This window comes from Heliangelus exortis, chromosome 1 (assembly GCF_036169615.1).
Source record: "Heliangelus exortis chromosome 1, bHelExo1.hap1, whole genome shotgun sequence".
Classification (NCBI taxonomy): domain Eukaryota; kingdom Metazoa; phylum Chordata; class Aves; order Apodiformes; family Trochilidae; genus Heliangelus; species Heliangelus exortis.
Genome location: NC_092422.1, coordinates 58,944,602 through 58,971,382, shown reverse-complemented (window position 1 = coordinate 58,971,382; position 26,781 = coordinate 58,944,602). Strand labels below are relative to the sequence as shown.

The window sequence follows — 26,781 nt, the reverse complement described above, 5'->3', positions numbered from 1 at the left end:
CTCTCGGCGGCGCTGCCCGTTCCTAGCGACGTTGCCTCTGGCCGGGACGGGAGAGGGGGAAGGGAGCCGGGGTGCAGGAAAAGCGGCAATCTCCTCCAGCGCTCACCTCGACCCACCGCGCTCCGCCTTTGCGCCGGGTCCCTTCCAGCGCGGCCGGCGATAGGCGGTGATAGGCGGGACCGGTGCGCGCCTGCGCGGGGGGCGGTGTCGGGCGGTGAAGTTGGTCAAAGCGCCGGTGATAAAATGGTAGGTTGTGGGAGCGGGGGGGAGGGGGAACCTCAAGCAGCCCCCAGTCATCCGGGCCAGCCAGACGCGTGTCGCCCCTCCCCACTTTTGCGGTTTTCCTCCGCTCCTTTCCCTCAGCGCCGTGTCCCGCTCCTCTGCCCAGGGGGCACGGTGCATAAGCGGGAAGGGGGGTGGTCTGTGCGGGCCGGGGATGAGGGAAGACGAGCGGCGGCTGGAGGGGGAGAGCAGACCGTGCGGAGTCGGCCTCCCGCCTCTGCCGGGAGCGGGGAAGGTCACCGGGGGCGGAGGGGGAGGGGAGAGGGGCGGGCGGGGCGGGCGGCGCCGCGGGTATTTCGAGCGGCGGCAGCCGTCGGGGCGCGTACCTTTCCCTTTTTTGGGCTTCGGGCTGGCGGGGCAGGTTGCTGGAGCCCTGTGTCCCCTGCTCCGGCTTGCTGGGGCCGGCTGGGTCCTTCCCGCCGGCTCTAACCCAACTCTCCCTCTTTTCACTCTTCCCTGGGACGCCGGCAGGTGCAGCGGGAAAGGTGCGGTACAAAATGCCTTCCCGGGGTGAGGGTGGGGGGGTGGGGAGGGAAGAATGCCCAGGGGAGCGAAGAGGGGGCCGGGGCCGGGCTGGGATGGCAGCAGGGTGATGGTGGTGGTGAGAGTTCTCCCGGGAAGGGTTTGCAAGGTGCCTCCAACCCCAGGCTCCGCGTGTTTTCCTTGGGCTTTGCTATAGGGCGTAATTCCCGTTTCGAGAGTTGTTTGGGTTTTGTTTGGTTTTTTGTTTGGTTTTTTTTTTTCTAAAACGCGGCTTAATCTTGTCTTGATGAGAAGCGCAGCTGCTGGTTTGGGTTCCGCTAGTGAGAAGCCGTGTTGGAAACCCGGCTTCCAGACCTCCCTCTGCCCTGGAGCGAGTGTGTAGGTTCTGCTGCTCAGGGCATTAAGACACAGGAGTAGAAGCCAGGCTCCATGGCAGAGTAGTAGGCTGGTTAGTCGGATGTGTTTCTTTATCTCTAATGTCTTCAAATAACTCGGTGTTTCATTTTGAACCTAGACAATCTCCCTAAATGCCTGGCGTAAGTAGACTTGTAAGACGACGCGGGTTTTACTTTGGAATTGTTGTCAGAGACCTCTCTTTTGACGTGATCGTCACCGAGTTGGTTGCTGAAGAGAAGCTTACATAACTAAGGAAGATCTCGATGCAGACTCTCATAGTTAGACCTTAATGGAAATTAGGGGTGAAGTGACACAGGGCTTGCAGTCAAAGGATCAGAGAGCATTTTCTTAACAAAATACACTGTAGTTATTTTTGAAGCTCTTTTCTAAGTTTACGTGTTTTGTCTTGTATAAAACTAAACTTTACATGTTTCTTCTTACATAAAATAGAAAAATCCTGTAGGGAATACCAAAGTCCTTGTTTACGTGACGTGTTTCTTGTCTCGGGACCATCTGTAGTGAAGATGTCACCATCCATATGTGTACAAGAGATAACAAGTTAACTGAAAGATGGTCCAATGTTTACTGCTTACTGCTCACTCAATCAGGACTCAGTTTCCCTCCCTCCCAGATATTTAGGAGACCAGAATTTTTTCTTTTATGCCTGATAATTTGAGCAGTACTGAGGGACCGAGACAATTCTCATCTGAATTGTTGGCCCAGAACATGTATTAAGTATGGTTTAACAAAAGTGCAAAGTGTCAGAATATAGTAAAAACCAGAAATGGACCTAAGCTGTCTCCTCCTTCTTCCAACTTTATAATGTTGAACTATGCTGGTAGAAAATTTGCTCCTTCTAAAATCCCAGTTTCCACCTCTTGTTTTTTTCCAGCTTAGGGATGTTGTATAGAGATGGTTGCTGCAATTAGCTGCCATTAAGGGATACATATTACTGGTTCCTGTATACCAGCATAATAGACAGTTCTTTTTGTTTAACATATTAACTGTATAAACATCTTTTTCAGAGTTAAAACTTCAGATCACGTTTACAGCAACTTTACAGTCTCCCTGAAACATTCAGCAAGTCTGCTTTATCTATTTTCTCTTTGGCTCATGTCTTCTCTTTGTGATTGTTTCTAACAAAAATGCAAGAAATGCATCTGATTTTTTTCACCTGACCACTTAAAATGATTAAACTTGCACTGTTCATTGTTGCTAAGACAGCATTAGGAAAACTGTTGAGTAGTTTTCCTCAGTGCATAAAGGATTTATGCAGAATCTGAGAATCTCTAAGTTGTGCTTCTAAATTTTCTTATTTGTATAACCACTAGGCATATTTTCAGAGGATAAGCATATTGTTATATGATGAATCTTGTGTTTGCTGCTGTTACAAAACAGAAAAAGTTCGGCATATGTCAGCAATAAATCAGGAAGTACAAGTGTATTGCTGCCAGAATATGTGCTGCTAAAAATGTATATATATATATGTGTGTGTGTGTGTGAATATATAGATGCTGTCATTTCAATTTTCAGAAGAAAATGCTGTCTTTTTAACTGCAGAAGAACAAGCCTTTGTCTTCCTGTAATTCTGAAGTGAAAGTTGTCATCAACAAGAAAACTAAAACCTTTTAAAGATAGGCATTAGTAGTAGAATGCTGAAACAAACTGCTGGATTAGCTTCATTGGCTTTCCTGCTTCTTTTGCATCCCAAAGCATAAGCTTAAATCGTCTCAGAAGGACAAGGTCCGCCAGTTTATGGCATTTACCCAGGCTGGTGAAAGGACTGCTATATACTGCTTAATGCAGAATGAATGGAAACTAGAAGTGGCAACAGACAACTACTTCCAGAATCCAGACTTGTACTACAAAGAATCCATGAAGAATTCAGTAGACAAGAAGAAATTAGAACAGCTGTATAATAGATACAAAGGTAAGGCTTGGGGTTTTTTTTGTTGTTGTTTGGTTGGGGGTTTTGTTTTGTTTTGTTTGTTTTTTGTGGGTTGTTTGTTTGTTTGTTTTCTAGTTCTTTTGTTTGGGTGGTATTTCTGCTATTCCCTCAGCTGTTCTTAAGGACTTTTATGGAAAGATTCCTAGCTTTTCTTCACTTTTGTTATTGTAGTGGGATAAGACTGAGAAAGGTTTTAAGTGCTCTTAATGCTACACAACTTCTGTAGGTATTCCTGTAGAGTTTAAAATAAATTCACAGTAGACAAATAAACCTATCATAGAATAGTTGGAAGGAACCTTAAAAGATCATCTAGTTCCAACCCCCATGCCATGGTTAGGGACACCTCCCACTGGATCAGGTTGCTCAAAGCCCCATCCAAGCTGGTCTGGAACACTTCCAAGGAGCGGGAAACCTCTTCCAGTCTCACCACCCTCATGGTAAAGAACTTCTTAGTAATGTCTAACCTAAATCTGCCATCATGAGGAAGTAGTATCAGCTACGTATGGTAGAAAGGAGAGTACATCTTATTATGGAACTTATTTGATTTATTGCCAGTGGCAGCTATTAAATATATGCACAGTGCATCTTTGTGTGGTAAAGTAACAGACATGATTCTTACACTAATATTTGGGGAAGTTAACTTTGTTCTAAGATAAATAAATTCCTGTGCATTGAAATAAAAAAACATTTCAGGTAACATTGTAGCCAGAAGTCTGACAAAGCAGTCAAATAAGAAGACTTAAAAACTAGTCATGGAAACTCCATCCTTAATTTATTCTTTGTGCTGGCATGCTACAGAAAAAGTGATGTGCCTGTTCAGAGAAGCTTGGAGAAAAAACAACAGAGAAGTGTACTAAAGGCAGTTGCTCCTTTTCCATTTTTTTATTTTACACCATTGTTAAGAAGAGCAGAAAAAATAAAAAGAAAAGATAATTATTTAGATATGAGAATGTTCATGAGCCAGGTGACAGTGCTTCCTGAAATGGGTCCATCTGACATGAATGTGAGCATTGTTCATTGCACATTAGAGCAGAGTGGGCTGGAACCAGGCCAGGACAAGCAGCCCCTGCTGAAATCTATACATCTCTTGCTTTTAAAGATGAGCTTTCAACAGTTACTCAGCCATGGTTTTTGTGTAATTTTCTAATTGCAGTATATGGCATACTTTGTATACACTTTATTTTTTTTATATTGTTTCCATCTTTTGTTGTTGCTCTTTACATATGAGCTTTATTTTAAGAACAGACATTCTTCAGTATTTCATTTTGTGGTAATGAATGGCATAAGGACAAAGAATTAGCAACACTATTGCATGTCCTTTGTGAAAAAAAAACCTTAAACTTAAGTAGAGAGCAACTTTTTTGTTTCAGACTTATGTATTTGTATATAACATATATACATATCTAAGTCTTTTGCTTGCTCCTTGCATGTTGGTCTTAAAGACTACTGGGTCAAAAATATACAAATTTATAAATACTACTAAGAATACCTCTAATGAAAAAAACCTCATAAATGTTATTTATTCATAATTTTCTAGCAGTGGCAAACTATCACTTGGCTTTTGTGCAATGAAATATGGTCAGCTTTACATCTGCATTTTGGTTAGCAGCACAACTTTGCCCTTCTAGGACTTTAGTTAAGTGTTAAAGTTGTAAACTTGAACAAAACCTTCAAGATCCAGGAGAAAACAACAAAAGGTTTGGTTAAGCACCTTTCCTTTTTTCATATGTAGTCTAAACCTGAGTCACTGGCCTGACAGCAACAAGGAATTCCTTTGTATTATGGGGCCTTGTAGAATACTCTGTTCATTGTGCTGTATTTGAAATCTGAGATGAGACGTCTTTCATTTTCTGTGCTTTGTGTTAGTTTTCTTATCTGTTTATCCAGCAACTCTATCAAAACAGTAATTTCATTTTGCATCCTAGTTACTTGGATGATGTGAAATGTGATAAGGGTGAAACAGCCCTTGCTGAAAATCATCAGCATTTTCCCACTGGTTTCAACACTGGTGTACTTTATGCCTTCAGTTCTTCTATTAATCCAAATCCTAAATACACAAGAATTGCATTTTACATGTCTTAGAACTAAATCTGATATATAGCAGAACAGAATGTCTACTTGATACTCCTGCTTTAAGGTCTCTGAATGGTACCATGAGTGTAATTCTTTGCTTAATCCACAGAAATCTTTTGTTTGCTAAATTGACTTCCTCTCTGCATTTTAGAATTTCTTCTGCTCTATCAGATGGAAAAGTGGAAGAGATCTTAGCTTGACACATATATTACCACTTCCCCACACCCAAAAAAGAAGTTAGTTTTCTTTAGCCTGATTTTTGACCTTTTTTTTTTTTTTTTAATCAATTAATTGCAGAAGGACTTAAAAATTGCATGATTGGAAAGTCTTACCAGTTCGGGGATTGATCTTAAATTTACTTGAGGGATGTTTGTCTATGTAGCCTAACTTACCATTTTATCAAAAGCTGAGAAAGAGTTTTGTAGCTGTAAATAGTCAAGCTTGGAAAACTAAGGGTGTTTCATTGCTGTTGGGTTGCTTTTTTCCCCTTCCAGTTATGCAAACTGATGTGCAGAACGTTTTGTTTGGTGTTTGAGTTATGTTTGTGTTTTGGGGTTTGCTTGGTTTGGGTTTTTGGGGGGTCCTTTTGAGGGAGAGGGTGTGTTAAAATTTTGTTACCTTACATAATTGTTACAATGATATTTACCCTGCCGTAGGTAGTTACAAAGTGTGGTTCTGAAGGCCAAAAACTAGTAAAAGTACTGTTGAAACATAGTATTTCTTAAGTTGTGTTATTTACCTTAAAAGCCTTTTATGCTAAGGTCTTGTTTGAGCAATGTTTGGGGGAATTTCTGGATTTTAATTAAAAACCAAAAATATGTGAATTAATTGTGGTCTTTAAACAGTTATAGTGGATTACAACATATCCCTATCAGGAAAAAAAAATCTCTATGCTTACTTGGTAGGTGTGTATTCGTTATGGGGAATTTTTTATTATTTTAAAGTTTGATACATGCCACTCAATAAACGTATTGTATGTTTTGATGTGTTTATCAGCCTTACTGCTTTTAGATGTAGTCAAGAACCTCCTCAGTTGATTCATAGATATTTCATAGAGAGGTAAGACAAAAGTTTCATTGGCATTAGCTGATGAATTTAGGAAAAAGTTGCAAACCGATTTCTAGAAAAGTTTGCAGAATACTTATCTATTTACAGACGCTCTTCCAAGTACTTCTAACATTAACTAGAATTCAGGTGAAGACATTAGTGAAGCTTGTGGGGGAAAAAAAAAAAAAAAGTCATGTTATTCAGCATATCAAAGCGGTTGTAAATTTTTCAAATAATTACAGTTCTCCTCTCTATATTTTGAACAGACCCTCAAGATGAAAATAAAATTGGCATTGATGGGATTCAGCAGTTCTGTGATGATTTAAGCCTGGACCCAGCCAGCATCAGTGTTCTGGTTGTGGCATGGAAGTTCAGGGCAGCTACTCAGTGCGAATTCAGTAAAAAGGAATTTGTTGATGGCATGACAGACCTGGGGTGAGTATCCATTTCTGGTTAGTTCTGCATAGTTCAAAATGTAAGGCCTGAGCTGCGTTGATCTTTTAAATACTTTTTAATTTCATGAAGTGGGAAGCTTCAAAAAGCTGGTAAGGCTGGTGTCAAGCTTAATGAGTGCTAAATGCCTTTAGTGTCCTGTTGACTTCAAATTTGTGCTTTACTGCAGAGCTTGAACAGTGACCACAGTAAGGGTGAAGCAAAATAACTCCTACCTCTACATCAAGGAAGACAGATATGCTGATCTTTTAATGTAATTCTTACTAATATACACGTGGTTGTGTTAAGGTTTTGAGCTGGACTGTGTGCTCTTAAGAGCTGGAAGTCACTGGAGGTGTATGAAGGAAAAAGAAATTCAGTCTGCATTGAAGCAGAAAAGAAATAGGGAAGCAGAAAAGAACCTTCAATTCTTTATATTATCACTACCAAACTTTTTGCCTATTTTACTGACCATAGTTTTGTCTTATTGCCTTGTGTACTAGATAAGTAATTTTTACAGTATATAAGCAATTGAATTAAAAATTAGGGTATTAGTAGTAGAGAAGGTGGCTTAACCTGGATGTGATATATTTGATTTTTTTTTTTTCCTTCCTGGCTTATATAGCTGTTTTGCATAATAGACTTTGGGGTTAGACCACGTGGCTTCTGTTTACCAATGAAGTTAAGCATTTGCCACTTTAAAATAATATCTTGTGCAAACATTTGGTTGGAAAATATACAGTATTTTTAATATAGAGAGGTGGCAACATGTTTTTGTTTTTTTTTTTTTAACAGGTACATTAGATAGGTGGAGAATAACAGCTTATAACTTGTACATATTTTTTTGTAGCTAAATAATTTCATTTGACCTCAGAATGGCACTTTATAGATACCTTTCTACAATAGACCAACTTCTTGCAAATGTGATGTTTGTATCTGAGTAGAGGTCCTGGAAGTCTGTTACTGACTTCTTTCTAAGCTTTCTTTATTAGGTAAGGGTATTCAGAAAGTGTGATGAAATAACTTTATCATCTGAGGTGCACTGTTTTATTTTGTTCCTTTGGGTAGTTTTGAGTAGAGACTCTAATAATAATTATTTTCTAGCCATGGACAGCAATCAAGTGCTTATGCTCTTATATTAAAGCCTTTCAGCATTATTTGATTAAAAAGCTTTAAATTACAAAAAAAGGAGGGTTTTATTCCAAGCCACCTGGGGCTTCTGGCTTGTTTTTTTTTTTTTTCATAATTTTATTGTCACAGTGCTTTGATGTCCTCATAACTGTCTCTGATACAGTTCTTGCCAAGATAATCTCATTGTACCTGCTTGGCACTGGTATAGAGTGTGTTGAGAATTTGGAATTATTTTATTACTGGAGTTGAAGTGTTTGTGGTATCTGGTGATGATTTGAATGAAAAGAAAATCCCTGAGGCTTAGTTCATACAGCACCTTTAGGATATGTACAGAAAGGCATGGTATATGTCCCTATTTTTAACTAGGTCAAATCTCCATGAAACTGAAGTTCTCAGTTGAAGACTGTTGGCAGAATTCTTTTTCTCCTCCAGGGACTCTTGGAGGCCAGAAAGATGATTATTTGCAACTGTACCATTTAAGACAGTTAAAACTGCATCTGCATTTTGTGGATTTTTGCTGTAGTTATCCATCTTTAATACAATTACTCTTGAATCTTTACAATAAATACAAACATTCAGCTACTTTGCACTTCCAAATGCAAGGTGTTAGTTGTGATTGCTGCTTTGAAACCTGTTTCCTTTGCTTTGGGTTTCTAGGTACAACTACAAAAATGGGTAATATCCCCTTTGAATGTTCATTTGATTCCTCGGCATGAGAGAAACATTTTTTTAAAATTCTTTTAGAATATCTTGTCAGCAAATGCTCAAAATGTTCCAGTCTTGTGTTGAGAGATGTGTTTCTGTTAAAACCTTAGTAACTTGATTGTATCTTAGTTTACCTGTGCCAGGCTGTTAAATGCTTTGTCAGCCTTCAAGCTATTGTCAAAGGCTTTTTTTTCCCTAGGTTTCATCCACAAGTGTTCTATGGTAGAGAGAAGGTGACTGCACAGAGTAGTTCATTTTGTTAAAAAGTTTTCTAACTCTAAGGTTAACTGCAAATGTAGTATGCAGCTCTTCATTGAGGTAAAGCAGGGAACAAGAAATACCTATGTTAAGCAAAAACCCACAACCTTGTGATACATGAGATATAAAAGGGGAAAAGATAGCAGATTTCAGTGAGGTTTATAGGTTTATATGTTCTTTAACAGAATAGCATCTGTTGTTTGAGTTCATAAACTCATGTAGAGATTGAGACAAGACCCACTGAATCCTGTTTGGGGTAGGTACTTAATGCATGCCTAAATGTAATGTTCCATTTAAAATTATTTTGTAGAGACCTGCAACTGTTTCTATTTTTAAGAATGCTATCCAAAAGATATTCTGGTTCAATGCTTACTACTGTTTTATTTTGCTCTGAAACTGAACCTTAAAATACAGAGAGGAGAAAAAAAAAAAGTAAAAAGATATCTTAAAGATTTACAAATATAATCTTTTTTGAACAGGTGTGACACCACAGAAAAACTAAAAGCTCTATTGCCAAGACTGGAACAGGAGCTAAAGGATCCAACAAAGTTCAAAGATTTTTATCAGTTTACTTTTAACTTTGCTAAAAACCCTGGACAAAAAGGTCTAGGTAAGTAAAAAAAAAAAAATCTAGAAAATATCTACAGACAATGAAGTAAATTCTAAATACTTTCAATAATACAATTTCTGACTGATTGTATTGTAAATTCATTATTGATCTCTTTCACTGACTTTCCTACTTTCCCATTCTCTTTCAATTAATTTCTTCTTTAATGTCCCCTTGGTACAGATAACTTACTGGGGTTTTCTGCTACTATTGACATTTTCTTTCCTTCTGTCAAAGGGGATTCCTGCAGTTCACAGAGACCTGTCAGGTATTTTATTTCTTTTTAAAGGACTGGGATAGTGAGCTCCTTGTGTTTTCCTTTTTGTTAAGAGCAACTGAAACAAGATGTCCATATTGGCTAAAGATGGAGAAAACTCTGGGCAAAAGTTATTGTTCTAAAAATTTTTAGTTTTAGCTCACAGTTTTTATGAGAAGTTTAGAATAATAGCATTACGGACTTGGTTGAAAGCTAATGAATGGAAACAGGCATACAATTTACAAAGTATTATTATGAAATTATTCTTTATTTGATTTAATACTTTGAAATTTGTCCCAGTCCATGCCTTCTGTTGCTGAAGTAAAACAGATAGATACAGTATTTAAATTCCAATGTTCTATTCAAATCAAAAGTGTCCAGAGTTTGTGAATAGGGGAAAAAATAGTAAAATGAAATCTGAGAACCTTTCAAATTTATGTCCACTTTCCAAAGACACTTTGTAAGAGGGAATCAAACCTGTGTTTTTTTGTGTAGAATAGCAACACACTTTCATAGTTTTTCTTTTTAGTGTAGCTGCTTTAACTCTGTGTCTACAGTACTTGGCAAGCATGTTAATAAATACATTTTCTCAAACTGTTGGGCAAATAGCAAGATGGAGGAGCAGAGTAATGATTTAGACCTCAACCAGAGACATTCTGCACATTCTTTGGGAATTACTTTGAATACTACATTTTGTCTTTCCCATTGTTTTTTTATTACTATTTTTTAAACCATGGGCAACTTCTACCCAGTTTCTTTTTTTTTTTTTTTTTTTTTACCAGCAATTTCATGTTTCATTACTTTTTCATGGGTCACATGCCACCTTTACAGACACAAAATTGAAATAGACTTGTACTGCTTTTGTGAGGGTGGATGGAATTCAGATCCCCTAGTAGTTGTTCATTTTCTTGCCTCTCTTCATTAAAAAGCCTTGTACTTTCAGACTGTGGAAAAGGTAAGTCAGTTGCAGCTGAGGCTGGATTTTATGGGATACCTAAAGAAGTATTACAAATGCTTTCCTGTTTTAATTGGATCAGTTCTAATATGAAACTCGTGTACTTGCGAAATAAGTCTTGGAAGCTTTTCACCTGAGCCTGTACAAAGAGAGGAGGAGGGAAAGTAGCCCAACCCAAATTATGGAACTGAATGTACTGTTTATTTGACATGAGGGAGGAAGAAGGAAACTTGCATGTTTTCCAGTACTTCTGTGTATTTGGTGTGGAGGCCATTTCATCTCTTAAGACTGTCTTCCCTGGAGGAGGAGCAGGCACTGACCTCTTCTCTCTGGCAACCAGTGATAGGACCTGAGGGGATGGTAGGAAGATGTGCTGGGGGACGTTTAGGTTAGATATTAGGAAAAAGTTTTTCACCCAGAGGGCAGTTGAGCAGGGGAACAGCTTTCCCAGGGAAGCAGTTATGGCACCAGCCCAGCCTGAGTTCAAGAAACGTTTGGATGACTCTCTTGGGCACATGGTGTGATTCTTGAGGTGCCCTACAGGAGTTGGACTTGATCCTGATGGGTCCCTTTCAACTTGGCATAATCTATGATGCTATGAATGGTAACACCTAAGTGCCTTCTTGCACTAAGAGTTGAAGTATTAGCAGGTGGAATTAAGAGGTGCAAGAATTGTCAAGCTTAAACTCTAGAAAGAGTTGTTTGGAACTGTTGCTGAATTCAGTTGTCAGGAATTTTAATAATTCTGGTAATACTTACAGTTTCTTTATTTCAAGTAGTGTTTAGTTCATGCATGGCAGTATTTTGGTGGCATTTTTGATCAGACCTTTTCTGGTTTTGCAAAGATGATAGTAAATACAAGCAGGTGACACTGCTCTTATTTCAGTGGAGAAATACCCTCTCTCTTTCTTGTGTAAACTTGAATCACTGTAGATCAGAGTAGAAAGAGTGCTGAGCAAGCATATGGACTAATATGACATTTTTGAGTGTTTGAGGTCAGTGACAGCTTATCCAAATAAAAATTGACACAGTATAGTTTTGGAGTTTGGGTCTTAATAGGGAAAGCAATTGTATTCAGTGGAGCAGGGAGATGAAGGAAAAAAGTTCACAGGTTGATGCCTATAATGTACTGAGAGTTATGCTCATTATCTTTCATCAAAAAAGTGTTTAGCAAGGATAAAAATCAGTCTGTTACCTTACAGGAGTGTGTGTATAAGCTGAGAATCTTAATTGTTTCAGCTACATTTTAGTATAGGCCTAGGTGCTTTTTTATTTTACACTGTCTTCTCTGTATACACTATGCATTTCCTCCTAGAATGAGAAACTAACTGTCCATCTTCCCTCCCTCTCTCCACAACTGATGCAGAGATGTTTGGTGTTTGTGTCCCAGTGACAATGTGCCCTGTGGTCAAGGAGATGTGGGAATTTATGTTGTCCATGTACAAATTGTGTTTCTCTTACAGAGTTTGGAGCTTTGGCTCCAGCTGCTTCTGTGAATTCAGGTCAGATAGCTAAACACAACGTATGGTTAAATTTGTTACTGAGTAAGCTGGTATAGCTGTCTGGCTCTGTCCAGGTCATCTTAAGGTGCTGACTTCCTCTTCTTCCCCACATGCATGTAAAATGACATGCACTGCTCTAAACTACTGCTGTAGTAGTATAAATGCTGCTAAGCTACTGCTGTAGGTGCCTGCCTTACGACATTTCTGGTGCCAAGCTCCCATGATAGTGCCTCCTCGTTGCCATCTGTTCAGACCTGAGTTCTGACTCGATGACTGGGAGGTCAGTAAGTTAAGGTCAAGTAGGGACAAAAGTGAACTGTTTTAATTAGTGAAGTGGAAATAATCAGTATAATTCTTTCCTAACTTTTAGTTACAAGATACTAAGCTCTGAACTTATATCACCAAGTCTGGTAGTTGTTGCGCTCATTGTTAAGGGGAGTGAGCTTTAGGCTAAAAAATACAGCTTTATTCTCAGATATACACATCACTAATTTGACGTAGTGCCAGTTACAGCAGGGAAATTCTTATTCTTAGCAGATTGTTAGTAAAAACTTTTATAAAAGAAGACTTAATTGAAATGTTCCTTCTGTTGGATCCTTCAGGATAAGTGCTAAAGCATCTTTTTTTATAAGCATAAATAACTCTCGAGAGTAGAGATCACCAGGAAAATATCTGTGATAGACAAAGACGACTTGATTATTTTTCTGTGTTTATAATCTTAACATATTAAAATGGAGAAATTATTGAAATACTTAAATGTCCACATAGTGATGCTTTGGGTATGAGTCATGTTCATTGCTCTATCACTATTTTAATATGTTTCAGATTAAGGTGTTTTTTGCGTCTCTTTCTGCTATTTTAAGAAGTGATAAGCAGCAGTTATTACTGTGGGGTTTTTGCCCTATTTCCCCTGAAGAACATCAGAAAATGCAATGATCCACGGGTTCCTTTTTAACATGCCAGCTAGTCTTTAAAGATAGAGAAACACTTACACAGTGTGTTCCCTGTGCCAGACAGAATCAGTGTCTACCAAAATCATCACTTCTGGATGTTTTTCTAACCCAGTGTTCAGTGGTATGCTGCTGCTATGTACTAACTGGCCCAGTTTTGATAGTTATCAACAAGATTTGAGATCTGGCAGTCATCCTTTTCCTAGCTGAAAAAGTTTGGGAGCCACTGCCTTCACATCTTGAATTTCTGATGGCAGGTCTCGTATGTCTATATCTGTGTATGCTTGAACCTAGTGTTAGATTTTTTTTTTTTTTTTTTTTCCTAGCATGTAACTTAGATTTTTTGTTACTGAGTTTTTCAGTTTAATACGTGCCTTTCCAAAGTATGCAGGACACATATTTCCTTAGAGCTAGTAACAACTCATTTACATATTGAGAACTATGTCTAAGTCTTCCCTTAGTCTCTAGACTGAGTGAAACAGACTACTTTCATAAATCATATCTTTAACTCTGATACTGGAATTGTCTTCTAATTCCCTTTACCTTTGCAGTCTTATTGTTCTAAAATTCTCTTGTTTTGTAGTACCCAAAGAAACCTGGTATCTTCGTGTGCCTTAGATGTTTGGCTCTGTGGTTTATATTCCATTTGTTAAGTGTATGTTTATAGCACTGATACTGCCTGCACTTTGTAATCTTTTATGTTACTTGGTTTCTGCAAAACTGCAATGCACCCAGTTAATTCTAATCTTGTTTTCTTGACTTCTGCAGTCAATTATTCCCACTAGCTGTATGACTTTGCACTTTAATGGAATCTTCCAAGTGGGTTTTGAATTTGCCCAGATTTTGATTTCTAATGCTGTCCTCTACCATGCCACACTTTTTTTTTTTTTTTCTTTTCAGGCTTTATATGACTTGCAATTTTAATAAAAGTTTTCTTTGTGGTGTCATCTGAGTTCTTTAAGTATGGGACAGTGTTAGTACAGGCCTGACTGCCATGGATGAGTTACTTTCTTCCAGTGTGGCAGAGAAAGACTGAGGTTTCAAAGATGGTAGGTAGCAGTTCAAACTTGCATACTGAGATTAAATTCATCATGCCTAGCTTCACTCTGGGCACCAGTGTGTTCACACTGAACTTCTAGAAGTTGTTTCAGAGATTTCTGTCAGTTTTCATTCAACCTTTTTGCCTGGAATGTCCTGAAGAAAAATCTCTGCAAATCCTGGCCTTTTCTCTCTTGGGAGGTATCAGCAGGACACGGTGTCTCTTATTGCACCAGCTGCCATTTGTAAGAGGAGGAGCGGGAAGGCATAGAAGCCCCTCTTAGAAGTTTTTTTAATGATATTATTATTATTTTTAATTATAGTGGTACTTGACAAAGTCATCTTCACAACGCAGTAAATTTTGCTTCGGAAAACCAGTCCAGGGGTGTGTGTGCATTTTTGTGGTTTATTTCTTTTTAGAACAGCCAGTCTTCCATTGCTTTTTAATTTCTTCTTATTCTACATTTTCTCTCAAAACAAATGCAAGAAATTCTGCCTTTGTGTAATTAGATGGAAAAAAGCCTCTCCAATAAATTCAGTTACATCTATTCCGTCATTCCCCAAAATAGGCACAGAGTTCAGTACACCGATACTCATTCCTAGAAATAGGACTGCCTTTTATAAGAGTCTCTCTTCCACATTTTGTGTGGTGCTGCTATGGCATTTTTATTTCTCTTTATATCTGCAGGACTGCTGTCTCTGTAGTCTCATCCAACTTCAAATGTTTCCATTTACTTTGATTAGCTTCATATTGTCTAGTAGCATGCTTCAGTCGGGGCCCATGCTCTTTGAAGAATTAAAAGTAGTGCCAGTCCCTCTAGGTGATGGCTGATTTAAGCAGTGAGATGCAGGAAGCAAAAGCATATTCCTTAAGATGTGCTGTGATTGTCTTCAAGCAGAAAATGATGTTCTGATTAATGTTACTCAGGACTCAGTTCTAAGCAGCAGTGCCAGCAATGGCTGTGGATTGAAATGGGTAGGCATAACATTTAGATATATTAAGCTACATCTGAGTGATTTTTTTAATGTATTTCGAGGTGGAGTCAAAGGTGCAGTTTAGTTATAGTCTAGTTTGCCCAGAGACTCTTAGAAAGAATAATGGACAATTGTGATTCTGTCTGTTTAATCTGTTCTCTCATGTTCTTGCTTCTATATTTAGTATGAAAGAAAAAAAAAGTTTTGCATAGTGCAGATTTGGAGATGTTTCTCTCACCTTCTATTCCCAAGTTTTAGCTTTTTCCACCACAGTCTGAATCGAATTTTGCATCCTAGATCTTGGTTGGTAAGTGTACTAAAGAATGGGATTATAGATCTTTTGTCCTATTGCATACAGAGCAGTTCAGATTTCTAAAGACACCATTCCAGCCCAAAATCAGGCCTTAGCTCCATCTTTTTTTTTTTTTTTTTTTTCCTTAACTTGATACTTACTGTGATTTTCTTCATGGGTGTCTCTCTGAGCTCCTCAAGACATATTCAGCTGTTTCATGCTCAGGAGTTTACTACAGCATGGAGGAACTTAATGCATTCTTTCATGGTCTTCGACTGCCAACATGGAAACAAAAACACAGATTTGGTCCTTCATCACTCCTTTGTAGTCTCTTCGCCTGCTTGCTGGCTCAAAAGGTTGTGCTTCCTTCTCTCTGCCAGTTTCCTGGGATGAAGCAAGAGATGATACATGAGGAGGGCACTCAGACTTGAATCAAATATTACCTCAAGACCAGAAGAATGACTATCTTTGCATCCAGTATGTGGACTTCCAGGAGGTTGCATCTTCTATGAGCAGATGAGTATAATGTGCTCTTTTTAATTGAAGCAACACCAACTTTGTCTTTCATCACAGCAGTATTTCAAGAATCTTTAAAGAAACACTCAGACATTGGGAGAGGATATCTTTTTTTTTTTTCTTATTTTTTACTTTTTTCCTTCCTCCCACCCCAACTTCAATAGAATTGTGGAATGAATCATGGAGCATAGAATGGTTTAGAGTGGGAGGGACCTTAGAGATCATCTGGTTCCAACACCTCTGCCATGGGCAGGGACACCTCCCACTAGTCCAGGTTGCTCAATGCTCCATCCAACCTGGCCTTGAACACTTCCAGGGAAGGGGCAGCCACAACTTTGGGCAACCTGTGCCAGTGTTCCAGCACCCTCACAGGAAGGAATTTCTTCCTAATGTCTAGTCTAAATCTGCCCTCTTTCAATTTCAGAATTAGATTGACACATTTGTAGGGTGTTTGTTGGAGTGAGTGGATGGAAGAAGTGGAGGGAGTTCCAATGAATTGGAACATTTCGTGTTTACTTTCGAAGAGGTCTGTGAATGCTGTATTTTAGGTATTTCAATGGCTTTGATCTGCAAGTATGTTTCTTACTTTGTTTTTGTTCATGTTTTTCTTTCTGAAAATGCCAGCAGCTTAAGGGAAGTTTTATCTAGAACAGGGCTCTCTGATCAAAAAAGGCTGATAGCAGCAGCAAAAGTGTGACATGACTGCTAGTTCTAGTAATGCCTTATTTATTCTTTTACTCGTGTTTGGCTCTTATTTGGGAAATGTATATCCAGTCAACTTTAAGTCAGCTGTTGTTGTAGTTTATCTGAATGGTACATGGAGAGATCTGCAGATTGAAGGATTTTGCAGCTAGCTACACTCAGGGTTATTAGGTTGCACTCAAATTGACATTCAGGGAGCCATCTTCTAAGCCCACCTCACATTCAGCAGCATTTTTGTCTGCTTTTGTGCAGTTGATGTTCAAGATGATAAAAATTAAAGGTTCTGCATGGCATCAGCCTGCTTCAGCATGGCAGAAGCTGAGGTAGAGCTAATAAGCACAGTCAGACTGTGCCTCATCCCTGTAGAGCTCTTCTGAAATCCAGGTGCTGTTTCACCACTCTCCCCTCTCCACCTCAGGGACTTCTCTTACACTGTGTATTATATGTCATATAACATAGATCACTGGGCAGGGATGTATGGATCCAGTTCAGCTGGATCCTGAGTTTAACCACTTCCAGTATTTGTATTGTACCCCTTACCTGTTTTCCCTTTCTCTCTCCCTTCTCTTCTCCCTCTCTACCTTAACTGCAGGTAAGGGCTATCCTGATTTAAACTTTTGGCAGCTTGGTGAATGTTTTTTTTTTTGTTTGAATCCTACTGGTAGTTTCTTGTTATTTCGCTATGTGAACTTTGCGGAAGAAGAAAATGTTCTGATTAGGAAAGAAACTAATTCTTGTGTCCATGTTCTTAGTAGTTTGGAGGCCAAAGAAGACTCTGAATGATTAAGAGATGATAAAAAAAGGAATCAAGTCACTCTGAATCTTGCAAGTATTTATTTGATGTTTGGTCAGGTAGTGTGACAGTCCAGTTGTTGAGATAGGCTGACACCAGTTTCCACTGTTCCCACATCTTCACTAGTTTCAGTACAGTGTCCAGGAATTTTATTGGAAAAAAAAACAAACAGATTTTGTGCAAGGTAGCTTTTGGTTTAGCTTTACAGAGGTATGATGTTTGCCTGTGATCACAGTGTGAAAACCAGAGGAAAGAGACCAAAGAATATCAACTGAATTATATGTTAGGGCAAATTATATGACTTTAAAGGAAACATCTGAAGTTCAGTCTCTTACAGAAGCTACTTTTTTTTTTTTTTTTTTTTACAAGGCGATTGAATGATAAAATAGATTTGTGTCTTCAATCTGTCCAGCTTAATTCTTTTGTGCAATATTGTTAACAAGAAAGTTTGGCTTCTCTTTTGTCCTTGGAGCCATAGGGCGAGTTTTAGCGAAAGTACTGGGGAGAGAAAGCCTCAAAAGGGACTCTTGGCTCTGAAATTGATTTCCAAAACCTTGTTTTGTATTTTAATCCTTATTAACTGGACTAATAAAAGGAACTTTATTCCTCCTACAAGCTTTGTTAGATTTTCACTGATTTGTTAGTTTGTGTCTACAGATGGATGGGGTAAAGTTGATTCATCCTTCTAATTTGAAAAATAGAAAATTAAAAAAAAAGAATGAGGTCCATGTGGCTGGAGAGAGTATTCTGAATAAATCTCATTGGTGAGCTCCAACACTTATATTAAGCTGCCCAAAGTGTCTCATAGAGATGACATGTAGTGTAGCAAAGCTTTACAATATTGATAAGAAGATTAAACATCAACAAAGGAAGAAAAAAGCAATACTGGGACAATCAGTTAATCTCAGAAGATGAAATTAAAATAAATTATTTGTTTCCAAGCTCTAGAACATGATACTTTTACCATCGTAATGTACAGAACCTAGTAAATATAATAAGTAGGAACTATGAGGGCAACAGTGATTAGGAAAGAAACTAATTCTTGTTTCAGTGGCTCATATAAAAGTATTCTTATAAATAATTTAAAGATGTCATTAGGAGTCTAATGTGTAATGCTTGCAGCCTTTTTTGCTTTTAAGCTATAAGAGTAATTTAGGTGAATTGGTTTTAATATTCTGACAGCTTCAAAGATGACTGCATGAGCAGCTCTGTTGATAGGGCATTTTGAGAGCTGGAAGACAATTTGGCAGAGGATGATGAGCAAGTGCTGCAATCCCAGAGTGCTGTTTTGGCACAGCAGGTCTAATTGAACTTCATTTCATGTCCTCATAAATCCTACTCTCCAGCGTGTTCCTTCCTGTCTGTGGATTTATTTTCTGTTTTCTCACTTCCTTGATTATTTGTTTGCAGTGACTTCATTGCCTTTATCCAAAATCATACCAAAGGGGTGAGAAACTTAAATTTGCCTTTTAATTCATGCAAGAATTTTTTTCTTCTTTTTTTTTTTTTTTTTTTTTTTTTTTTGTGGATAAGAAAAGCATTTGATCAAATCTTGAGACCAGACACAGGATGACTAACTGATAATGTATTTCTCCTCCTGCCTTAATTGTGCTAATTTGTTATCAGTTCAGGCTTTCTGCTTAGTCAGGGTAAATGAGGATGAGGGGGTTTTAAAACAGTTTTAGGAATAGGCTTCAATGTTTTGGGATAGATCACACTGCATGCCAAGTGCTTTGCTTCTCATCAGGATCATTTAATTTGTTGATTGTTTAATTCAGAAATGTAAAGAACTCTCTTTAAAACATATTAAAACACGTTTACCATAATGATATTCAGTAAAATAATGTTTTAAATTATTAAAATATCATTTTACTAATATTTTGCTCCCTTTTGAATTTTACTTTTTTTAAAAAATTTTACTTTTATTTTTATTACTAAATTTTACTAAAATTTTAAAAATTTTACTTTTTTTTTTACTTTAAAATATTGTTTATCACAGTCATTCCAGGTAGAAAAGACCATGATCAAGTTGAACCATTAACCTAACTCTACCAACCATTAACCCTGCTCTGCCAAGTCCAGTGCTTAAACCCCAAGCACCACATCTGTGTCTTTTAAACACCTTCAAGGATGGTGGTTCTGCCACTTCCCTGGGCACCCCATTCCAGTGTGTGGTTACCCCTTCAGTGAAGAACTTTCTCCTAATATCTAATCTAAATCTCACCTGGTGCAACTTGAGTGTTTCCTCTTGTTCTGTTGCTTGTTACTTAGGAGAACAGACCAGCTGTTGCTCTATCCAGGAAGCTGAAAATCTAAATATTGAAGCTTTGTTTCAGCATGAAAAATCTTTGGACTATAAAGCCATTGTACTGAAGGGGCTGCATGACATGCAGTGCTCACTGTGTGTTGACAATAAAAATATTTTGATGTGAAGGGAAAGTGCAAGCTGCTGTTTAATGTACTGCATATGATGTGGTATTTTTGGGATGTTCTTTAAACAACTGCTTAGCAGTTTTGTTTTGGATGTGAACATTTGCAATGAAGTCTCTTCTAAACTGGTCTATTCTTAGGCACTTGTTTCCAGAGATTCATGAATTTCTTTTGCATTCTGTATATAAATATTGCATTATTCTCTATAATATGGGGTGTATGATTTTTTGGTACAAATACAGCATGTTTGTGTAATTATAGTTTCATTTTATTTTGTTTGTAATAATGCCTTCATATCTATAGATAATTTAAATTGTATTCTGAAGATTGCCTGAGAATTCCATGCCCTCCAAACCATCTTCCTGTAGGGATGTAGAACTCTGATGGCACAAGGCCTTTTTTTTCTTTATTTATTTATTTTTTTCTTTGTGCTGCACAAATTGTAGCACATACACAACCTCCACAGCACTACTGGAACTGTAACTATGTGTAACTAGGTCTTCCCTTTAAAGCAGAAAAAGTCTCTCGTTTGTTCTCCAGTGCTAAGTTTTTCAACCTAGAAATGGAATTGTCCTCAAACAAAAAGTGTGGACATATCCCCTGAGAATGCAGCGCACCTGAGGGCCCAGTTTTATCAAACACTTCAATGGGTGCCACTACCAGAAGTGATAGTTCCATCAAGTAGTTTTGTTTAAATGTCTCTTTTATGTTAGTTTATGAGTGTGATTGCAGTGAACCAGAAGAGGAAGATTTACTTTATAATTTTTTTTTTCTTGGATCTGGTTTTGAACCAAGGTCAGAACTTGCTTCATATACCTAATGGGAAGAGCATCTCCAACCATGGAGTGGTTATACCCACTACAGAGCAGCATGCTCAGCAAGAGATGCTTTTATTGCATACTATAATTCCTATAGTTTTGTGCAGAAGGATTGATTTGCACACATATTCAATGTAGCCCTCAAGTTTCAACTTAAATAAGATAGTATTTTCATGCATTGTGTTAAATACAATTTTGCAGTAATCAAGCTCACCTGAATTTAGTACTTAATTTGACACATACCCAGGAATCCAAGGAAGTATGTCTTCTTCTTTCCTTTTTGACATTCTTGTGGCACCATTAACCATCTTTATTTCCTTGCCTGTATCATCTTCAATTTTCTAAGGATTATTTCATCAGAAGTATAAAAAACTCTTCCACTATTAAAGTAGTTTTTCTTTGAAGTGCATTTTGCTTAATGTTGTCACATGATAGGTTTGCAAGATTGGCTTGAAAAGGTTGAGTCTTCATAATGAAGCAGAGTAAATGGGATCAGACCCAGCCATTTCACAGTGAAGTTTAGAAACCCTTAAGATTATTCAAGTTTTTCCCTTCACATTTCTTTTGCTTTTCATTTGGGATAATAGATGTGAATAATTAATCTGCATATATAAACAGCAAGTAAATACTATTAACTATTCTCTTATTATTTTCTTTGAAAAGTGAGCACGGTGGCAAAGACAGGAAGGACTGTAAAAAGTTTATTAAGGCACAAAGTGAGTTCTGTGCTGAAATGAACACTGGCAGCCCTGTCCCTTTATAGCTCAGTATAGGCATGCTGCATTTGTCTATACCTTAAAATTGCATTTTGTCTGGGCCCCAGCCCTCTGATACAGACTCCAGGGAACTGCCTCTGTTAAAATCTGAATATGTCTTTCAGACTTCTGATATAGTATTGTTAGGTTTGTAATGTGAAATGTACTATTTCAAGTACCATGTTCCTTCCTTGTAGGTGGAAAGCGAGTTTCCATCTTATCTGCTATGACAATACTGTCTATTAATCTTTCATATTTTGTTTGTACTGGCTTTACAATGAAAGCACAAACTGAAATCCTGTTGTGGTTTAAGAGAGGCTGCACTTGATTTTGTGGTTGCACAGAAGTGGGCAAACATTTATTGCTGCTGCCTGTGGGACCAAGCATAGAAGCCATTAGGTTTTGTGAGCTGCTGAGGATGAAAACAGGCCTTCAAGAAAGCATCCTTTCTGCTGTTATACTGCATCCAATATTTTGCCTAATTTTCTTCTTGAATGTGTGGCTGTGCTGTACCCTCCTCTGGGCATGCATGAGCTGAGCTCTACTCTCAGGTCATGGTGCACAAGGGCTGCTTTCTTGGATTTAGCTTTTCAGTAATGGTTGTAGGTGTTTGTTAGATTCCAGAAAAAGTGTTTTTATCAATGTTTGCTGTGTTTGTGCCTATTACTTTTTTCCTTTCTTTTTGTTTAATTAGTAGATAGGGTTGATAACTATTTTGTTCTGTTTCTGTGGATCAAGTTAGCTTTTATCTGGCTCTTCCAGATGGTGACAAAAATATTTTAGTCTTCATGACTGTGATGCTCAGTAAGCAGATAAAACCATTACTGTTTGTCTTCTTTTTGGGTTCAGTGATAGTAGTAAGCAGTTCCTAATAATTTTGTAGTGACTTTAAAAGAATGGTGCTCATTTCTATCATAATACACTGAATGTAGCATTAATTGTTTGACCGTAAGAGTTGTATTGCATGTAATGTGCTTTAATATTTACATGTTGCTTTCTCTCTTACAGATCTAGAAATGGCAATTGCATATTGGAATTTAGTCTTGTCAGGAAGGTTTAAATTTCTTGATCTTTGGAATAAATTTTTGTTGGTAAGTATGCATCATATTCCTTCCTGAGTATTTGACTTGTCTGGCTTGTAGACTGTGCTTGCAGTCAAGAAAAAGACAGGATGTCTGAATACTTCCTTCAAACCTTTTCCTTTTTGAAAAATGACATAAAATAATCTTAAATCAAGACAAAATCTTCTCTATTTAATTTTCTAATAAAGAATGCAAAAAGATGTAGCAAAGCAATAGAGCATTCTGCTTGCTTGAACTTATATCCTGCTACTTTACAAATGCCTTCTGCATGAAATGAAGGCACAATTGTAGATTGAACCTATCTTGCCTTTATTCTCAAGACAGTTATGATTTGTATCAACTATGTATTTTATCATGCCCTGCCTTCTGTGGTATTAATGAATAAACTCAATCTTTTCAAAATGTCAGTTCTGTTATGACTGACTTAATCTGAGATACTTTTCTTTTTTCAGCTAAAGTTCTTGTCTGAGTAATTATTTTGACTCAGTTTTCAGATAATAGCTGTGAATTGATCTTGACAGTTTTCTGCTACCAGTACAATTCTGTGGGCAGTGGAGTAAAGATGCATAAATTAAGCTTTAGAAATTGCAAAATACTCTTATTTAAGACCTGATTCATTCATCCGTGTTTCTACATTTGCATTTCTCTGTATTTGCAATAAAAATACCTTATATGATATTACATAAACTAAGAAGTCTTTCAGTATTTTGTCCCATAATCACCAGTGCTTAACAGAAGTAATAGTACCTTTTTTCACTAGTTTCTGAATTTTTCTAAATTTTTGGACAGTATATTGACTTTATTCACTGAGCATTGTACCAATTTCATGAAGCAAACTTGTGAAAACATTTTGCATTATAACTGCCTTCATGTACTTAACACATCCCAATTCAGTTCTATAAAAGTAATTGGAGAAAAGTCTTAACTTTTTTTTTCCCTACTTGGCTATGTGATTTAGTTTGTTACAACATACAGTTCTGCAGATCTCTACTTCAATCACAAAACAAGGTGATCTAGTATAAAATGTCTTACATTGTTAGAAATACTTAACCTGCATGTTTACTTCAGAAGAAATATATTTAGATTTTAAAAAATACAACCTAAAAAAGAAACGAGTTAGGCCTCATAAGATGGGTGGAGGATTGTTTGTGTGTTCTTGGCTTTAAGGAACCTTTTCCTGAAGGTGTGTTTGCTTGTCATATTTATTGCAGTCAGGATATGACCTTTGGCTTGAGTGAAAGGTGGTGCTGAGGGACATGGTTTAGAGATGGACATGGCAGTGCTAGGTTAACAGTTGGACTTGATGTTCTTGAAGGTCTTTTCTGACCTAAGAGATTCCATGACATATGTTTTTGGTTGTGTTGGGCATCAACCTCATATTGATCAAGTTCCACATTTTTTAAATGGAGTTTGTTCTTTTGGATGCTCTAGAGTATTACTCCTTTAAAAAACAAACAAACAAAAATCTACAAATAAACAGAAGGACAAAACCACTCCACGAAACCACAAACACAAGCCCAACCCTTCACAGAGCAAGCCTGCAAGCCTTTTCATGCAGTTGCAACTTGGTACTGCACACTAGAACTCCATGTTGAAATTTAATTTCCCATTAATCATCTGCTCTCTTCAGTTCATATAGCAGCATCAACAGAGGAAGGGAGGTGTGAATGGTCTGGCTTGGTCCTACAGCTCACAACTGCTTAGTAGTTGTGTTTCCCCACACACTTCACTCTTCTTGGGAGTGATAATTTAAAAAGCTCAGAGAACTTTGGGACTGAAATCTTTTGGTATGCTGGGTGGCAGCTGGTATATGTGAATTGGGTAGTGCCAAAAAAGGTACTTGAAGTCAAACAAGGAGGTGGTAGTGGAGAACAGGACAGACTGGGCAAAAGGAGACTGGGCAGAAGTGGAGTAAATGCAGGCAGTGGGTTGTGGTGAAGGAGAGAACAGCTGAAGAGAGGCTGAGATTGATGGATCCAGAAGGCAGTCTGGGAGTAACTGAGAAGTCCGTAGGTGCAACTATTAGCCACAAGTTGAAAGAGAAGCTAAATGTAAAAAAAAAATGGGTAAGAAAAAAAGGACTCAAGCTGAAATGGCAGAATACTAACATATGGCTGCACAGTTTCATAATCTGGAATGGATGCCATCAAGAAGTATAAAGCACATCTTGTTGGGCTTTTTTTTTCCCCATAACAAGTTAGGAATCCATACTCTAAAAGCAGAACAGAAGAAATAAAACAACTATCAAATGCTTCTTACATTTTTTTGCCTTGTTCTGTTTTAGTTTGTTTTGTAGCTTTCCTTGGAAACTCTGAACTTTATTAAAAAAATAAATAGAAGAAGAAATACTTGTAAAATGTATATGTCAATAAAAATGCTACTGTGGATTTTGAAAATAGTTTGATCAACACCATTTTTCCTCTTTTATAGGAACATCATAAAAGATCAATTCCAAAAGATACTTGGAATCTTTTGTTAGACTTTGGAAATATGATTGCAGATGATATGTCCAACTATGATGAAGAAGGTAAGCAGCATCAGGTACCTTCAAAAACCAGCACAGCACAATTAAAATATTGCTGTAAATGAACAACAGAACTTTCTGCTACCTTCTGTCTTGATTTGCTTGCCCTTAGAGTTGTAGCTGAAAATATAGTGTCATACTTGCTGCCAAAGCAGTAATGATAAGAAGGTTAGCTAGTTTGCTGTAATGTGTAAATAGAAGTAAAGATACTGTCACACTCTGATATAACACACACTATTTGAACCTGCTATGCTGCAAGAATCTCAATGAAACAGAGTTTGGTGGGGGGTTTTGTGCAGGTTTTTTTGGGCGAAAGTGCTGCTAATTGCAAGGAAATTGTTCTACTTGCAAGTATGTCTATGTTGGCTTTTTTTTTTTTTTTTACTAACCTAAAAGCAGCTTACATCCTATTAGTTACCCTGTAAATCCTTTTTTAGAGTCATTCTAAAAATGACTCTAGTCATCTAGTCTTCTAGTTATGAATAGCTCTAACAGGAGTGCCATGGGTTTGCTGTCAACTAATGTTCATAAACTCTGTATTGTTGATTATACTTTAAATACGTTTTGTTTGTACTAAGAATTATTGCTGCAATAAAATATTCAATTTACTAGTTTAATTTTTAAAAGATTAATTTATTAGCTTGTTTTTTCAAGTGTTTATGATGTTGTGGATGCTGAAGCCAGACTAGGCCAGAAAAGTCCAAGATCTTTTGTCTTTAGAGACTACACCAATCTATTGCTGACAACGAAACATTAATTTCCCAATTTCTTGACTTTTTTTTTAGGAGCATGGCCTGTTCTTATAGATGATTTTGTGGAATATGCACGACCAGTAGTCACAGGAGGAAAACATAAAACTTCCTAACCCCAGACTTGTCAATATGGACTAAAAGTGCACTCTGAACTGCATTAGGCAATGAAGATTTGTTGACTGATAACTGCACATTGTTGCTGGATTCAGCAGTCTTGATGAGATTCTGCAGGCAAAACTGAAATTCTTCCTTTCTGCCTAAAGAAAAGGGTGGCTGACTTGTGGACACTTGAAGAACAAACACAGAAGATAGTACAGACTGTTTGTAGGCTATCGGCTTCAATTATTGTGCCAGTTGTATCATATAGGATGTAGATTTTGCATGATTTTATACTTTGGAGAAGTTTAACTAGAGGCCATTTTATTAAAGTTTTGACAGCACAGCATGCCATTCAGTTCATGATCCAAAGTGAACACCAGCAGTTACATAAATAAAACTGTATTATATTGTACTTATATAAAAAGCAGTATTTGTGGTATATAAATTAAATCCCCAAATAAAACTTATGCAGTATGTTGTATTTTTATAAAAGTTAGTTCTGTGGATCTGTCCTAATATAGAATTGTAACAAAAAAAAAAAAAAAAAGAAACAAACCACTTATGTTTTTTTTACTTGTTGCCAAAATTTTTAATTTATGTTTTAAAGTCTAGATGTATGGATTGATTACATCCAGCCTTTTCTTTCAGTGAGGTCAACTTCCTCATTATTCTTCTTGAAGTGCTTGGACGTGTAACAGTGCTGAGGAAAGGCTGCTGCTCTGTGCTATGTTGCAACTCCAGCTTTTTTATTAACCACTTTAAAGTAGACATTAAACAGCCAAAGATGATTTTATAATTAATGTTTGATTATCATAATTCAGTTAGTCTTTGATTATTTATTTCAAATAATGAATGGGTGGAATGTAAGTTTTAGTTTTATTTGTAGCCTGAAACGAATCATAAATCCTATCTAAATGCAACATTGTTATAAACGAATTCCTGTCATTTCTCATAGAAAATAAATGTGAATAAGCCCAAAA

General features: G+C 37.4%; 1 protein-coding gene across 2 annotated transcripts; it reads left to right on the top strand.

The window, feature by feature from the left end:
* Nucleotides 1-92: 92 nt before the first annotated feature.
* Nucleotides 93-26,781, top strand: DCUN1D2 (defective in cullin neddylation 1 domain containing 2). 2 transcript variants are annotated; one of them, XM_071744166.1, is made up of 7 exons: nucleotides 93-246; nucleotides 2,875-3,091; nucleotides 6,496-6,664; nucleotides 9,235-9,365; nucleotides 22,353-22,435; nucleotides 24,857-24,953; nucleotides 25,736-26,781. In XM_071744166.1, exons 1-7 carry the CDS (start codon nucleotides 244-246, stop codon nucleotides 25,813-25,815), a joined length of 780 nt encoding a protein of 259 aa, XP_071600267.1. In that variant the 5' UTR covers nucleotides 93-243; the 3' UTR covers nucleotides 25,816-26,781. The 2 variants fall into 2 exon arrangements, with proteins under 2 accessions (XP_071600267.1, XP_071600258.1); XM_071744157.1 differs by lacking the exon at nucleotides 93-246 and adding an exon at nucleotides 629-767.

Coding starts and splice junctions, on each gene's coding strand:
- DCUN1D2 (XM_071744166.1), top strand. Junction 9,366..22,352: donor CCCTGGACAAAAAGGTCTAG/GTAAGTAAAAAA, acceptor TCTCTCTTACAG/ATCTAGAAATGGCAATTGCA. Junction 24,954..25,735: donor GTCCAACTATGATGAAGAAG/GTAAGCAGCATC, acceptor CTTTTTTTTTAG/GAGCATGGCCTGTTCTTATA.